Here is a 14,517-nt window from a genome sequence, read left to right as displayed (position 1 = left end):
GCCTTTCTCTGACGTGTGACAGGACACGCAGAGTCTTTTGTTCTGTTGGACTGAACAAAGAAGCAAATCTTCACTTCACTAAAACGTGTTAATTATAAAGGTGTGTGTGTTTACAGGTGCGGTGACGGCCATGTGGATGAACGAGCTGTGCAGCTCAGTGATCACAGGAGGAGACGACAGACAGATGCTCTTCTGGAAGATCCACAGCTAAAGACTGTTCCTGCAGGGAGAGACGGACTTCAACATACTGGACCTTATTACACTGGTTCATACTGACCAAGTATCCTGCAGACTGCTCTGTGGCTGTGGACATGTTAACCTGTACCTGCACCTGTACCTGTGCAGTATCACGGAGCAGCTGCAGGCCATGAAGACTTTGATCTCAGCTGTGAAGGTCTCGTTCAGCTCCGTACGCTCGGCTCTCTGCAGACTGAGAGGAACGGTCCAGCTGCAGTCAGAGCCTGATGGGAGCAGGACGCTCTACAGCGTTCAGTCTCTGTCTGCAGCCTGTGTGTGCATTATTATGTTATGTATCATGTTACTGCTTTTTTAATTAGCATCATGTTAGCGTCATGTTAAAGCCTTATGTGCATTTTATCCTGTCAGCTGTTATCAGTACATAATAACACTGCTCTAAAGTTACCTGCCTCCTCTCTGCTGCTTTCTCTTTACATGTTTAAACGCTCGTCATGCTGAGCTGCAAACAGGAAGTGACGAATAACTTTCAGAATAAAGATGCTGTTTTAATGTGTGGCAGCAGATCAGAGCTGTCAGGTGTCTGCAGAACATCAAACCAGAGACTTTACCTCACTCAGAATTAAATTAACCAGCATTTATGGTTAAGTGCATTTAAAATGTCCTTAAACTGAAGAAGAGGATCAAGAACAGGGCAGAGCAGCAGCTCCTGTGTCCTGTGAGGTAAAATCAGTTTTTCTGAATGGAGTCTGGTGTGTGTGCAGAGAGCGATGTAACGTCTGTGTGTGGTTAAAACAATCATCTTCCTCTGTAACAAAAAGGTCTATCTCTGTAGGGATCCTTTCTGTCATGTTGTCACACACTTAGAATAACAATCTGAGCCTTTACAGCCAAGCTTTATGGAGACGACTGAGGTGATCATTTCTTTATGATGTCTGCTGAACAGTGGACACCTTAATTTTCTGTTCCTTGTGTCTTAAAGTCGAGGTGAAATGAAAAATGTCATTTTAATCCTTTTAGATCTCATCACACGGTAACATTGTGCATCTGTTTGACAATATAGGCCAAAAAAACACAGAAAATCCATTTCTTCGTATTCTTATATCAAAATCTGATCATTTTTTCTTCTGGTAAAACTACATTTCACGCGTGCTTACGTAAGTTAGCACCAAACAATTGCAACCAATCAATCTGCAACATTTAGCCGCAGAGCACCAAGAACGCTCTGTCAGTTAGCTAGCTGCTGCGCTGTGGAGAACGTCTGTCTACGCCCACTTCTCAACGATCCAATCAAATCCCTGTAATGATATGTCCCGCCTGCACGTCCTGTTTCACTCTGACATACGTCACGATACGGAAGCTAGATACTCTCGAGATGCCGTTTCAGCTCCACTTTAAAGAGGGAGTATCAAACTGTTTCACAGTTAACATATATAATGTCACCATGTTGGATGTCCCGACTAAACATGGGGGGAGTTTCAGATCTGTAGGTGGAAGTATGTTGCAGTAATCCTCAGGCTCCTCTGCTCAGTCCGCAGGCTGCTGTGAACGCCAGCTTTCACACTGTTTTTTCTACACGCTGCACTTTGTGACGTCACAAAGTGCAGCCTCAGCAGGCTTCGGAGAGCTGGCCAATCAGAAGAAAGCGGGCTTGTAGGGGCGGGGTTTCTTAAAGGGACAGAGCTGACTGAGTCGTTTCAGGCAGAGGCTGTATGAGCGCCTGCACAGAGCAGCAGGGTGAGAGACGTGTTGTTTTAACTGTAAGTAATGCTAAGCTATTACACAGGTATCACAGAGTGAGAGATGCCCCCTCTTAAAGACAGTACTCCAGTACGGAGCCAGTTTTTCGTGATGAACCTGAGGACACATTTAGTAGTTAACATAACAACTTTGTTTTATATGAAACGTTTTGACAGTTTATGATCCACAGACTTTAAACATCACGTTCACCTTCAGGTCTCTCTACTGGCACTGATCAGGTTAAAGGTCACAGACAAACGTGTGTCTAAGAATCTACTGAAGGTGAGTAGTATCAGATTATAGTGACAGAGGCCAGCTTCAGTTAAACATGTGATCATCTGAGTCCTCATGTCTCTGCTGCTCCTGTCAGTCTGTCCGTACAGTCACACATCAGCTCTTCTGCGCCGCTGCATTTTGCTGTAAACAGAAAACAAAAGACACATTTTCTTTGGTGCTGCACAAACCAAACACACTCTCCCAGTGCTCTGTGTGTGCAGGAGGATCCATACCCTCAGTTTCTCCATGAGGGATCCTCTCCGGAAGTTTCCAAACGTTCTGAGCATCTTTGGAGTCGGAGGTTTGGTTCCAAACAGAGTCAGACCTTTGGGTTTCTCCTCAGCTTTAGCTGTTGCAGGGCCTTTGGCTTTGGTCAGTTTCCTTCACACACACACACACACGCACACACACACACACACACACACACACACACACACACACAGTCGTTGATGTGCTGCACTGTAATATTTAATTAGCAGCTTTTGTTGTTCTCATTTCAGGTGTAACAGACTCACCTGCCCTTCCTGGCCAGCACCTTCTGGGACTCGGGGTAGTGGATGAGGATGTCAAACAGGTCCTTCTTCTCCAGGACGAAGAGGTTAGCGAAGCCGTGTGCCTTCACGTTAGCCGTGCGCCTGTTCCCTCCATCTTTGGCAGACTGCAGCAAACTGTGACGGTGACGAAGGCAACAGATTTATCAGACAGTCCACACTGTTCACATCTTTAGAGAGGCTGAATTTAAGTCATGCAGAGTGAGAACAATTTGCCTCCTGATCACATTCTGTATCACTCTGTTATTTAATCCTCCGTCAGACTCACCTGATCTCTCCAAACACACAGCCGGCCTTCAGAGTGACAAACACGATGCTGTTGTCAGGTCCTCCCACCACCTGCACCGCTCCGCTCTTAATGATGTACATCTCTTTACCAATGTCTCCCTGCACACAGGCATCAGACACGCGCGTTCAGAGAGCACATACATCACACAGATTCAAATATAAAGACCATCATCTGATCATGGCTCACTTTCTTCACCACAAAGTCTCCAGGTAGATAGATGATGGATTTGAGCCTCAGCAACATGTCCACCAACATCTGCTGGTCACAGCCCTGCAGGAGGAACAGGCAGGTGAACAGGTGAGTGTCAGATGGATGTATGTGACTGCAGATACATGATGGGGGAAACCGTCTTTATAGTGCCATGGTCCTGAGCAGCAGTGAAGAAGGTGAATGCCGACTCACCTGGAACAGAGCGATCTTCTGGAAGGTGGCCAGGTTGATGTCCACAGCGATGGCGGTCCTCATCACCAGAGGCATCTTGTCCAGCAGCTCTGACTCATCTGAAGGTCACATAAAGATACAAGCTGTTAAAATCTCTGAACAGCCTCTTTGTTATTTAAGCAATCAGATCAGTCTGGAGGAGTTTTACCCAGCATGCCCTGGGCTGCCCAGGTGTAGTTGTACCAGGTCCGGACTCTGTTCTGGACATGCTTGGGGATCGTGTAGGTGTTCATGTAGGAAACACAGCCGTCCATCGATGCCCGGAAATAAGCCTGACCTGCTGTGGCTGCTCCGATGACGTCTCTCATCTGACGGACAGAAAGCGGCACAGGGAGAAAGGTTGACATATGATAACACTGAAGAGGATACACCTGATGAAGAACCTACTGGTGTCAGACAGATGTCACATCACTTACCTGTCCGATCAAACTGGAGAACACAAAGACACCTATGAAGAAGTTTAACATCTGGAAGGTGATCTCGAAGGTGGTCACAGGCTCAGGTAGACCCCCGATGTTGATCAGACTGCGGACTGCGTAGTAATAACAGCGTATGTACCTGAGGGAGGACAGACAGCTGTCATGTTCAGGTCTTCATACTGTTTAACGACACTGTTCCAGCTCGCTGTCTCAGTGCATTCACAAAAACATCAGACTGAGGAAGACAAAGAAAACGACATCACTTCACTCTTTCATTGTTTCATGTTCAGGCCGCTCAGTCACTCAGGACACACGGCGTCTCCTTCTTTTCAAAGCTTTGCAGGGCTGCTGCAGAATGGTTGGTATGTTGTTGCTACAGAGATCTTTGGCTGTTAATAAAATAATAATAATTAATAATAATAATAAGAGCCTGAATCACGTGTTTGCATCATGGTGGTCATTAACATGTTCAGTGCACTAAGTGTAGAAAGTGATGTACTGTATAGAAATAATGCAGACGATTTTAAGCACCAAGGACAGAGACACTGCTTTCATTATCTTTCAGGACTATGAAGAGAGACGGACAGAGAGCTGCCCTGATTTTTCAGCCCCACGGAGAGCTCCACAATGATAACATCTAAAATCACAAACATCACAAACAACAGGACATGGTAAAAACGTCCTCCTAACAGAACCATGAATAAAGTCACTCAGGTGCTGAGGTAGAGTCATGAGGCGCTGAGGGCAGGTGGACGGACAGAACAGACTTACACATGTTAGTATCATGTGTTTGAGATTGTAAGCAAATATACTCTGTGATTACATAATAATGAACATTAAAAACGAAGCCGTACATACGCTGAGCCCTCTCCGTTATACACCCAGGTGGTGGTTGCCAGACCCTGGTTCACGGAGGCCACGAAGTAGATACAGGCGTTCAGGTGCAGCATGAAGAGCAGGTAACCTGTGGTGCGAGCCACTCTGCAAACAGAACAACAGAATTCGATGAACGATCTGTGTGGCCTGCAGACTAAATGAGACATACGGAAGCCCAGAGAGGGACAGTTGAATAAAACACCTGTGATATATTTTTTTTATCTCCTGTGTTTATCACTCAAGGACAGGTGGAGACAAATGTTCCTGTCTGCATCATTTGAAATCTTGCGTTCCAGCGGTTTCAGAATATAGAAATAATCCATGTTGTCTCTGATGGTCTGTTTGCTTCTGTAGCTCATACAGAGTCATCACGGTTCATTTCAGTGTGTTTCATGAGCAGGTAAAAACTCCTCACAGGAGCTTTGATGTCCCCGTCTCTGCCTCAGCAGTGTTTACCTCCAGATGTAGGCCTTGGCCATGACGCTCTCGAGGCGATCGCTGAACTCAAAGAAGGAGTCGATCTAAAGCACAGAGGAGACAAAGAGCTGCTGAGGAGCTGAACAGGACACATACCTGTCTACCTCTTTCTAGAACCATCTGCTGCCTACCCTGATGAAGCGGTTCAGTCTGTACACGGAGGAGAACTCAAAGTAAATACAGAGGAGGTCGAACGGGCAGATGCTGAAAATATCCGTCTGTAAAGAGAGGAAGAAAAAGAAGTTACAACTAGTTACACAGCTAGTTACACAGCTAGTTACACAGCTAGTTAAACAGCTAGTTATACAGCTTGTTATACAGCTTGTTATACAGCTAGTTAAACAGCTAGTTATACAGCTTGTTATACAGCTTGTTATACAGCTTGTTATACAGCTAGTTAAACAGCTAGTTATACAGCTAGTTATACAGCTTGTTATACAGCTAGTTAAACAGCTAGTTATACAGCTTGTTACACAGCTAGTTACACAGCTAGTTAAACAGCTAGTTAAACAGCTAGTTACACAGCTAGTTATACAGCTTGTTATACAGCTAGTTAAACAGCTAGTTATACAGCTTGTAATACAGCTAGTTACACAGCTATTTACACAGCTAGTTATACAGCTAGTTATACAGCTTGTTATACAGCTAGTTATACAGCTAGTTATACAGTTTGTTATACAGCTAGTTATACAGTTTGTTATACAGTTTGTTATACAGCTAGTTATACAGCTAGTTATACAGTTTGTTATACAGCTAGTTATACAACTAGTTAAACAGCTAGTTATACAGCTAGTTTAACAGCTAGTTATACCGCTAGTTATACAGCTAGTTTAACAGCTTGTTATACAACTAGTTATACAGCTAGTTATACAGTTTGTTATACAGCTAGTTATACAACTAGTTAAACAGCTTGTTATACAGCTAGTTATACAACTAGTTATACAGCTTGTTATACAACTAGTTAAACAGCTAGTTATACAGCTAGTTATACAGCTTGTTATACAACTAGTTAAACAGCTAGTTATACAGCTTGTTATACAGCTAGTTAAACAGCTAGTTATACAGCTTGTACAGCTAGTTAAACAGCTAGTTATACAGCTGGTTATACAGTTTGTACAGCTAGTTAAACAGCTAGTTATACAGCTTGTTATACAGCTAGTTAAACAGCTAGTTATACAGCTTGTTATACAGCTTGTACAGCTAGTTATACAGCTAGTTATACAGCTTGTTATACAGCTAGTTATACAGCTTGTTATACAGCTAGTTAAACAGCTAGTTATACAGCTGGTTATACAGCTTGTACAGCTAGTTATACAGCTAGTTATACAGCTTGTTATACAGCTTGTTATACAGCTAGTTAAACAGCTAGTTATACAGCTAGTTAAACAGCTAGTTATGTGCTGATTCAGTTTGCTCAGATGTTCTGAAAGATCTGAAGCTACAGTATCAGCTCAACAGTGTAGGCTAAATGCTACTTGACTTAAAGTAAACAAGAACTACTTTTCTAACCCATTATTATTAAAGACACGATTAATCTTCATCACTGGTTAGCTAATTGAATCCAGTGGTTCCTAACCTAGGGAGAAAGCTGAGGGGTCGTAAGAATTAAAGGAACAGTAGTTTGAATTCCTGTAAACTGCTTAACATAGTGACTGTAATCAGTGTGTGAATGGATTATAATGCCATGACTCACTTTAACTCCCCTATAGCAACAATGTAATGTTAGCTTAGAAATGGAGTCCGCTAACATCACAAAGTTTTATGGAGTCAGGCCAAACAGGAATGTGACCGTGAGGGGAAAACAGCGCTGACATCAGCAGGACATCTGGTTCAAGGAAGGTCCTTCGCTTGGTTAGCTAACTTTAGCTTGCTCGATGAGAGGTAGAGCAGCTGACAAGATAAAGTATTAAATCCCTGTTTAGATATCATCCACAGCTGCTGGTAGCTGATGAACTGGCTACTTTAGTTTATTTGCAACCAACACCAGATTCATGAAGCATAGCTCAGTGACAGCTAGCGGGCTGACCTTAGCTAGTGGATTTGCTAGTTGGCTGGAAATGACGTCATATACTTCACGTTAGTTTTTAAACAGAGACAAAACATGAACACATCAGTCAGAGCTTGGGGTCCACTGGTTTCATGTGAAACACTGATGCATGTTGGGGCTGTAGAAAGATGAACATGTGTGTTTATATTCTCACCTTAAAGCGCTGTGACTTCCTGTAATGGACTTTGGTCACAGCTCTGTCTTTCTGCAGGGACACACGGTCAGAGTTAATATCACACAGGCTGACAGTCAGAAGGTGCTTCAGGTGATGCTTTGTGACTCACAACAATGTCTCCGGCTCTGACGAACTGTAGCCGCGGCTGCCACACCATGATGTCGATTACGTTCACCATGTCACTGAGGACGTCACACAGCAGCCAGTAACAGTTCACACTCGCACTGTGGTACGGGAAGGCCAGCCGGGCCGAGCAGAACCACACGTTGTAGTTGTACGCACACGCCACCACTGTCAGCCAGGCGATGTAGCGACGGTCTGCAGATAGAGACAGTGATTTAAAGTATCCAGGTGTTTCTATGTGTCTGTGTGATCTCACCTGTCCTGTCCCACCTGTGAAAGGGTCGATGGTGGTTCCCAGCACGCTGTCCATCTTCTCCTCAACTGGGCGGAAGAGGATGTCAAAGCAGGAGCAGCTGATGTCGGGGAGGATCCTTGCCTTCTTCTTGGCCTCCTCTGCCAGCCGCTCCTCCTCCGCCTTCTGCTCCGCCTCCAGCCTCTTCTCCTCGTCCTTCTTCTTCTTCTCCTCCGCCTTCTTCGCTGCCTCTTCTGCCTTCTTTTTATCCGCTTCTTCTTTAGCTATCCTCTCCTCCTCCTTCTTCCTGATATAGTCGTCCTTCCTCAGAATAGGAGCTGAACAGACACAGTCAGTGACAGTGAGTTAAACAGCCTTATCGACTGTCTACCTGTTGGAGTGTACCTGTCCATACTTACTGACAGGTGGGCTGATCTCTGGGGAGGTGGCATACGGGTCGATTGCTTTCTCTCGGAGCAACTCCGTCCGCTCTCTTAACTTAGTGATCAAACCTCTGAGGGTGTCATCAGTGTAGCGGAAGTAGACCACAGGAGGGGGCGGAGCTTCCTCACTGAATATAAAGGAAAACCATAGAAGTCAATGAGAAAATGCTCCTCCTCCTCTCCTGATTTATTCCCTCAGTAAACATGTTCCTGATGAGTTTATGGTCTCAGTCTCTAGTTTCTTCTTCAACACAGCATGATGTTCATTTTGTCACTGATGCTCCCATTGAGAGTCACACACACCAGACAGAGGGGAGGGGTTAGGGCGGGGCTACCTGTGAGTGACAGGTCACTACCATAGCAACCTGAAAAATGTCCTGTTCAGTGTTGGGCTGCACTAAAAGTCACTCTGATGAGTTGCTGTTCATTCTGTTTAAAGCCTGTTATCTGGTAGCCACATTTTCATGCCAGTTATTATCACAGCTACTATCACCAATGCACTTGCTAACTAAGCTAGCACTAGCGTTAGCTGATGTTTGAAGTCCCTCTGCCTCCAGCTCCCCCGTCCTCCACAGATGGTCTCTTCTGATAAGCAAGAAGACGCAGTGACCGTCTTATATTCAGTCTGTGGTGGGCAGTAGGGGAGGAAGAGTCAGTGTACTTCCTGTTCTGAACAGGGGACCTCTAACAGACCTGTCAATCACACGTGTTATTAACACACATGAAGATAATTCATGTTGTTTTCTTACTAACTCAGCTGCTGTGTATTTGCACTAGAAAACAATCTAAATATAGCAGCGTATAAATATATCGTGCATGCATGTGAGCAGCTTCCCTGATCGTTCAGTCACAAATACCACTAAGCTGCTAATCTGCTTTCCTTCTTTAGGAGTCACAGGCTGCAGGCTCACTCAGGTCATGGCTGCTGTCCCTGCAGATAACACACAGTGTGAACAGACTGTGTGCTCACTGAGCTGACATCACAGTGCTGACAGTTCACGTTCTATCACACTGAGTATATTTAGATCACGGCTGCAGAGTTTAGTGACAGCTGCGTCTAATGATCTGTAATTATTAAAATGTTGAATGTTACTAAAATAACTCACTGATTGGCTCTTACTCTCCAGTGTGCTGTGTGACGCTGATCACTGATACATGATACGTTGCCATTACCTTGCATAAGCTGACAGATATCATTTCTAACCTGCGTCAGTCTCACTGACATTTTACCTGCCAGCCATCAGCCCTGCTCGACTCAGAGTCATAAAGCAACCAGACTCTTAACTGGGACAAATTGCAGATCCCACATTACACCTGTTTTAGCCTCACTGCTCTGGCTGACAATGAAATTCAGAATCGATTTTAAGATCCTTTTAATTAAAGCACCAGATTTTAAGCACTAGCTTTTAACCCCTTACATCACAGAACGACCTCTTAGATCTTCAAACAGTCTCCTGGTGAAGAAACGCACAAAACTTCAAACGAAGGGCGACGGCTCGTTTGCGGTTTCAGACGCCTGAACTCACGTCTGCCTTCCATTAAATCTGCTGAATCTGTCGACTGCTTCAAAAAACCCTCCTTTAACCTGGCTTTGAGATAACCTTTGACCTTTGTATGTTTAATGTAGACATGTGACGCTTTGTAATGTATTGGACCATCTTTGGAGTATATCTCTCCTGTTTGACTCTGACTGCTTTTCTTGTGTTTTATTCTGCTGATCTGTTTTCATGTGGTTGTTGTTGTAAAGCACTTTGTAACCTGGGTTTGGAAAGGTGTTATATAAATAAAGGTTTATTAATATTATTATTATTATTATTATTAATATTATTATTATGAGACAAGCTACACAAGGAACTCCTGAAAGAGTTCAGGCTCCAGGGTCGACATCAGGTCAGGTTGATTCTATAGAGTACCTGTAGAGTCTGCACTAGCTGAACATGCAGAGATCAATAAACAAACATTGATTTTTGAAATGTCCCAATAATTCTCTCCTCTTTTCACCACAAATGTAACCTCAGCCCGGAGCCGACGCCGCAGACTGCAGGTTCACCATCAGTGTTTCATCTGACGCATGACGACATCCAACACCTGCAGGTCCAAGTGTCGCCAGATGTTCTCCTGTGTTAATGTTGGGGTGTTGGAGGTGAGCACATACAGCTTAGTGTCCTGATATACGCTTTATATATAATGTTTTGTGTGCTGTTTGTGGCAGTAGTTCACTTATGTAAACCCCCAAACACTAGATGGCAGTGTTGTAATCTATATGCAAATGTTTGACAACGTAACGACGTAAACTGAAGAACAAAGACGTTCAGACAAAGAACAACAGGTGTCGTCGTTGGACTGTCATACTGCTTTACTTATTGATCCTGATGTCGTGACTCCTGTATCGTGATAAATATCGTATTACCTGCTTCTTGCCGATACACAACCCGATAAATGTACCGTATGTTACGACACTATCCTATCAAAACCGATCCTTTACGCCTTTCTGTCATCTCAAATGGAAATGGCTGACAGTCTGCCATCTCGTCTCCACAACAGTTCAGATACAGTGATTTCCCACACGGAGTCGAACCAGAGAAAGAACAGATCCAGGCCACAAGAGCCTCAACACAGGTCGTCTCATGAAACTCCACTGTCAGATTAAATCAGATACGATCATCCTAAAATCCTTCTGCAGGAACCTCTGTGTAGGAACCTCTGCAGGAACCTCTGCAGGAACCTCTGTGCAGGAACCTCTGTAGGAACCTCTGCAGGAACCTCTACAGGAACCTCTGAAAGAACTTCTGTGCAGGAACCTCTGCAAGAACCTCTGCAGGAACCTCTACAGGAACCTCTGTGTAGGAACCTCTGCAGGAACCTCTGCAGGAACCTCTACAGGAACCTCTGTGTAGGAACCTCTGCAGGAACCTCTGCAGGAACCTCTGTGCAGGAACCTCTGCAAGAACCTCTGCAGGAACCTCTACAGGAACCTCTGCAAGAACTTCTGTGCAGGAACCTCTGCAGGAACCTCTGCAAGAACCTCTGCAGGAACCTCTGCAGGAACCTCTACAGGAACCTCTGCAGGAACCTCTGCAAGAACTTCTGTGCAGGAACCTCTGCAGGAACCTCTGTGCAGGAACCTCTGCAAGAACCTCTGCAGGAACCTCTGCAAGAATTTCTGTGCAGGAACCTCTGCAGGAACTTCTGTGTAGGAACCTATGCAAGAACTTCTATGCAGGAACCTCTGCAAGAACCTCTGCAGGAACTTCTGTGCAGGAACCTCTGGAAGAAGACACTGAGTATTTTGTGCTGGCTAAAATCAGCTTCCAGATTAATATCAAAGTTACTGTGAATCATGGACGGACTTTGGTGAACATGCGCGAGTTAACTTTAACTTGTTTGCTAACTTGTTGCTTCTCTCCAGCTCCATCCTCTCTTCTATCTATGGACTCTTCTTGTTTCAAAAGAAAACAAGATGGCGACGGCCAAACTGCCAAACTCAAAGCTTCAAAACAGAAGTCCAGAAACCAGCGAGTGACGTCACCGTGACGTCAACTTCTTATAGACATGGAATACAAATCTGTATAAGGTGCAGTCTTACCCCTCAGCCTCCTCTGGGATGGCAGGAGCAGCAGCAGGAGCTGGAGCAGGAGCTGGAGCAGGAGCTGGTGCAGGAGCAGGAGCAGGAGCAGCAGCTGGTGCAGGAGCAGGAGCAGCAGCTGGTGCAGGAGCTGGAGCTGGTAGAAAACACAGCAGCACTCTTTCTTAAACACAGACAGTGATTTCAAAGGGTGATCAGCCCCGGACAACAAGGAGCACCTCTGAATCCTTTGCAGAACTCTCTTCGACTTCTTTAACATGAAACAAAAACTCAGAGATCGCTCGGCTCCAGAATCTGTATGACGTGTGTAACAAGTGTAACAGCTGCGATGTAACCGTGTCAACACTGAACACTGAACATGGAGTCTGGACGTCTCACCTGGTTTTGGCTCCTCTTTCTTCGGCTCTTCCTCCTTCTTCTCTTCTTCCTTCTTTTCCTCCTCTTTTTTCTCCTCCTCTTTCTTTTCCTCCTCTTTCGTTGGCTGCTCTTTTTCATCCTTCTTCTCAGGGGGCTTTTCCTCCTGTAAATACATGAGACCGGTACCAGTGACACAGAACCACCCCTTACAACCTCTAGGTCCAACACAGTCGCTGTTTTTCTGCTAACCCAACAGTCCCCTCTTTTTCTTCTTCCTTTTCTTCTATCCTTGTAGTTTTTCACAGTCTTCAGTCTTGTTTCACATCGCAGCAGCCATTGTTAAAGTCACTAATAATGGAGATAATGGATAATGGAGATGGAGATAAAGGGCTCCAGTCTTAGCATAATATGTTCCTACCTTTCCAACAGACTGTGATGTCGCTCTGGGTAACACTTCTTCCTCAACTGCTCAGTTGAGTCGTGGTGTCCCTCAAGGCTCGCTTCTTCAACCACTTTAGTTTTCCATAAACATGCTGCCTCAGGTTTTTCGGATCATGAAGTGTTTGACAATCTTTACGCTGATGACGTTCTCTCATATCCCATTAAAACCCTCCGATCTTAGAGGCTGAGCGAAACGTTTCCATAAACTCAACGATGATAAGTCTGAGGTTATTCTGTTTAAAGTCCAATGATATGAAGATCAAATCTAGGTGGAAAATCTGATGCTAAATTCTGTTCGATGATCAGGTCAAGTTTCTCCTCATGCCTCCACATGTGCCTCCACATGATCACACTCTGAACATACCGAACAGTCTATGAGCTTCATTTAAATCTCATCATGAAACTTTTTCTTTGTGAAAGATTTTGTAAATGTTTGAAATATATTTTCTTATTCTTGATCCTTTCTCTTCACTGATCGTGTCGTCTTTATTTCCTCTTTTCTTTTGATTTGTCACGTCTGCTTTTAAAGGACTCTTTAACCCTGACCCCTAACCCTGACCCCTAACCCTAACCCTAACACTGGTTATTGTTAAAAAAGGGATTATTAAAAAGCATCAGTTGCAACAGTCATCTGTTTAAATGTTACAGTATCTGACATAGGGGGCTAGCTAGGGAGCTGCCTCCTTCGTTCATCCTGAGCTGAATTCACTTCATAACTTTTATCATCATTATTTCAGACCCAGCAGCAGTGAACGCACCATGCAGGCTCACCTGCCCTGTTCAGGTGCAGTGATCAGTGCCAAGCTGCTTCAGAGGCTTTCACTGATCTCAGTCACCTGCCGAGTTCACCTGAAACCACTTGTGTGTGTTCAGCCTGATGAGCACAGTAACGTTTGAATGGTTCACATGAGAACACGACTGTTTTAAAATACTCTGCTGCTCCACATCTGTAATATCTAACATCTTACAAGGAGGTGGTCTTACCTTAGCAGGTGGAGCCGGGGCGGCAGCAGGTGGGGGAGCCTCCTGGGCAGGGGGAGGCTCAGGAGCCCCAATCAACTTCTTCAACCTGCTGAACATGACTGGGCTGGGAGGGGGCTACAGCCCACGTCTCCTCCTGCAGACCGGGTCCTGTGTGGATGTCGGAGTCTGTGGATCCTCTGCAGTCCTAGTCTCTGATCCAAACACCGACTGAGGCAATTAAATGTCTTAGAGCCATTAATACCCTGAGGACACGCCCCTTTGTGCTGGAGTCAACACCAGATCAGCTGCCAGTCACTGGCAGGCAGAGAGACAGGACGCTAACCCTAACCCAGGGCTGACTCCAGGTCAGACCTCAGGACAGTCAGAGGTACACATCACTTTACCATTGCGTCTTTAATAAGCAGCGGGTTGTTCTTTTATGAAGATCATTCCCAGCCTTCCTCCACGTTTCACAGCTCTGAGAGCATGTTTCAGTATGAGTAATAATGGGACAACATGTAAATGACGTGGTGCTAACTTGTGATATAAGTTGGGGTTAGCTCAGGCTGCAGAGACCTCACATGTCTCTGTGTGGCTAACAGGATTAGCACCTCTCTCTGGGTCTGTAAAACACAGACACAACAAACTCACTGTGTTCAGGGAGTCATTTATTTCAACACGTATCACATCAGTCACACGTAACACTGTCAGCATTATTTACATGACTGAGAATCTGTGTGTGCTTTAGCACTGCAGAGCGTCAGCACACAGACAGACAGACAGCAGACAAACACGTTGTCTTCAGGATGCAGCACACAAAGAGCAGCATGTACTCGTTAAGCTCACAGACATCAGATCAGTTTGTAAAGACGTGTTTAAATCAGCT

At 44.9% G+C, this 14,517-nt stretch overlaps 2 protein-coding genes across 3 annotated transcripts in view; one reads left to right on the top strand and one right to left on the bottom strand.

The window, feature by feature from the left end:
• The window catches only part of nsmaf (neutral sphingomyelinase (N-SMase) activation associated factor), a 32,709-nt gene extending 31,468 nt beyond the window's left edge, over positions 1-1,241 (top strand). The window contains exon 46 of one of the 2 annotated variants that reach the window (XM_069667099.1): positions 117-1,241. In XM_069667099.1, coding sequence (XP_069523200.1) covers positions 117-211 — 95 coding nt within the window. In that variant the 3' untranslated portion in view covers positions 212-1,241. The remainder of the gene's footprint in view (positions 1-116) is intronic. The other variant, XM_069667098.1, reaches the window with a different exon arrangement.
• Positions 1,242-2,325: 1,084 nt separating this feature from the next.
• LOC138596195 (cyclic nucleotide-gated channel beta-3-like) lies at positions 2,326-13,748 on the bottom strand. The gene is made up of 18 exons (XM_069667810.1): positions 13,653-13,748; positions 12,249-12,390; positions 11,871-11,964; positions 8,261-8,412; positions 7,880-8,179; positions 7,596-7,804; positions 7,466-7,516; positions 5,396-5,482; positions 5,244-5,308; positions 4,770-4,892; positions 3,909-4,050; positions 3,641-3,800; positions 3,454-3,551; positions 3,238-3,321; positions 3,031-3,149; positions 2,727-2,879; positions 2,445-2,592; positions 2,326-2,352 (listed from the first exon to the last, which is right to left on the bottom strand). The coding sequence occupies exons 1-18, from the start codon at positions 13,746-13,748 to the stop codon at positions 2,326-2,328; spliced, it is 2,250 nt and encodes a 749-aa protein (XP_069523911.1).
• Positions 13,749-14,517: the final 769 nt, after the last annotated feature.

Source organism: Semicossyphus pulcher, unplaced genomic scaffold (assembly GCF_022749685.1).
Source record: "Semicossyphus pulcher isolate SPU_LCO1_2020_fin unplaced genomic scaffold, fSemPul1.0.p SCAF_18, whole genome shotgun sequence".
Taxonomy (NCBI): domain Eukaryota; kingdom Metazoa; phylum Chordata; class Actinopteri; order Labriformes; family Labridae; genus Semicossyphus; species Semicossyphus pulcher.
The sequence above is the reverse complement of the archived record's forward strand: the minus strand, read 5'-3'. Positions and strand labels throughout refer to the sequence as shown.

Bases quoted from the DNA above. Each gene is read 5' to 3' on its own strand.
- LOC138596195 (XM_069667810.1), bottom strand. From the start codon at position 13,748: ATGTTCAGCAGGTTGAAGAAGTTGATTGGGGCTCCTGAGCCTCCCCCT. The intron at 11,965-12,248 runs GTGAGACGTCCA...CTCCTGCACCAG, and splicing joins GAAAGAGGAGCCAAAACCAG to CTGCTGCTCCTGCTCCTGCT. The intron at 2,880-3,030 runs GTGAGTCTGACG...TCACCGTCACAG, and splicing joins TGTGTGTTTGGAGAGATCAG to TTTGCTGCAGTCTGCCAAAG.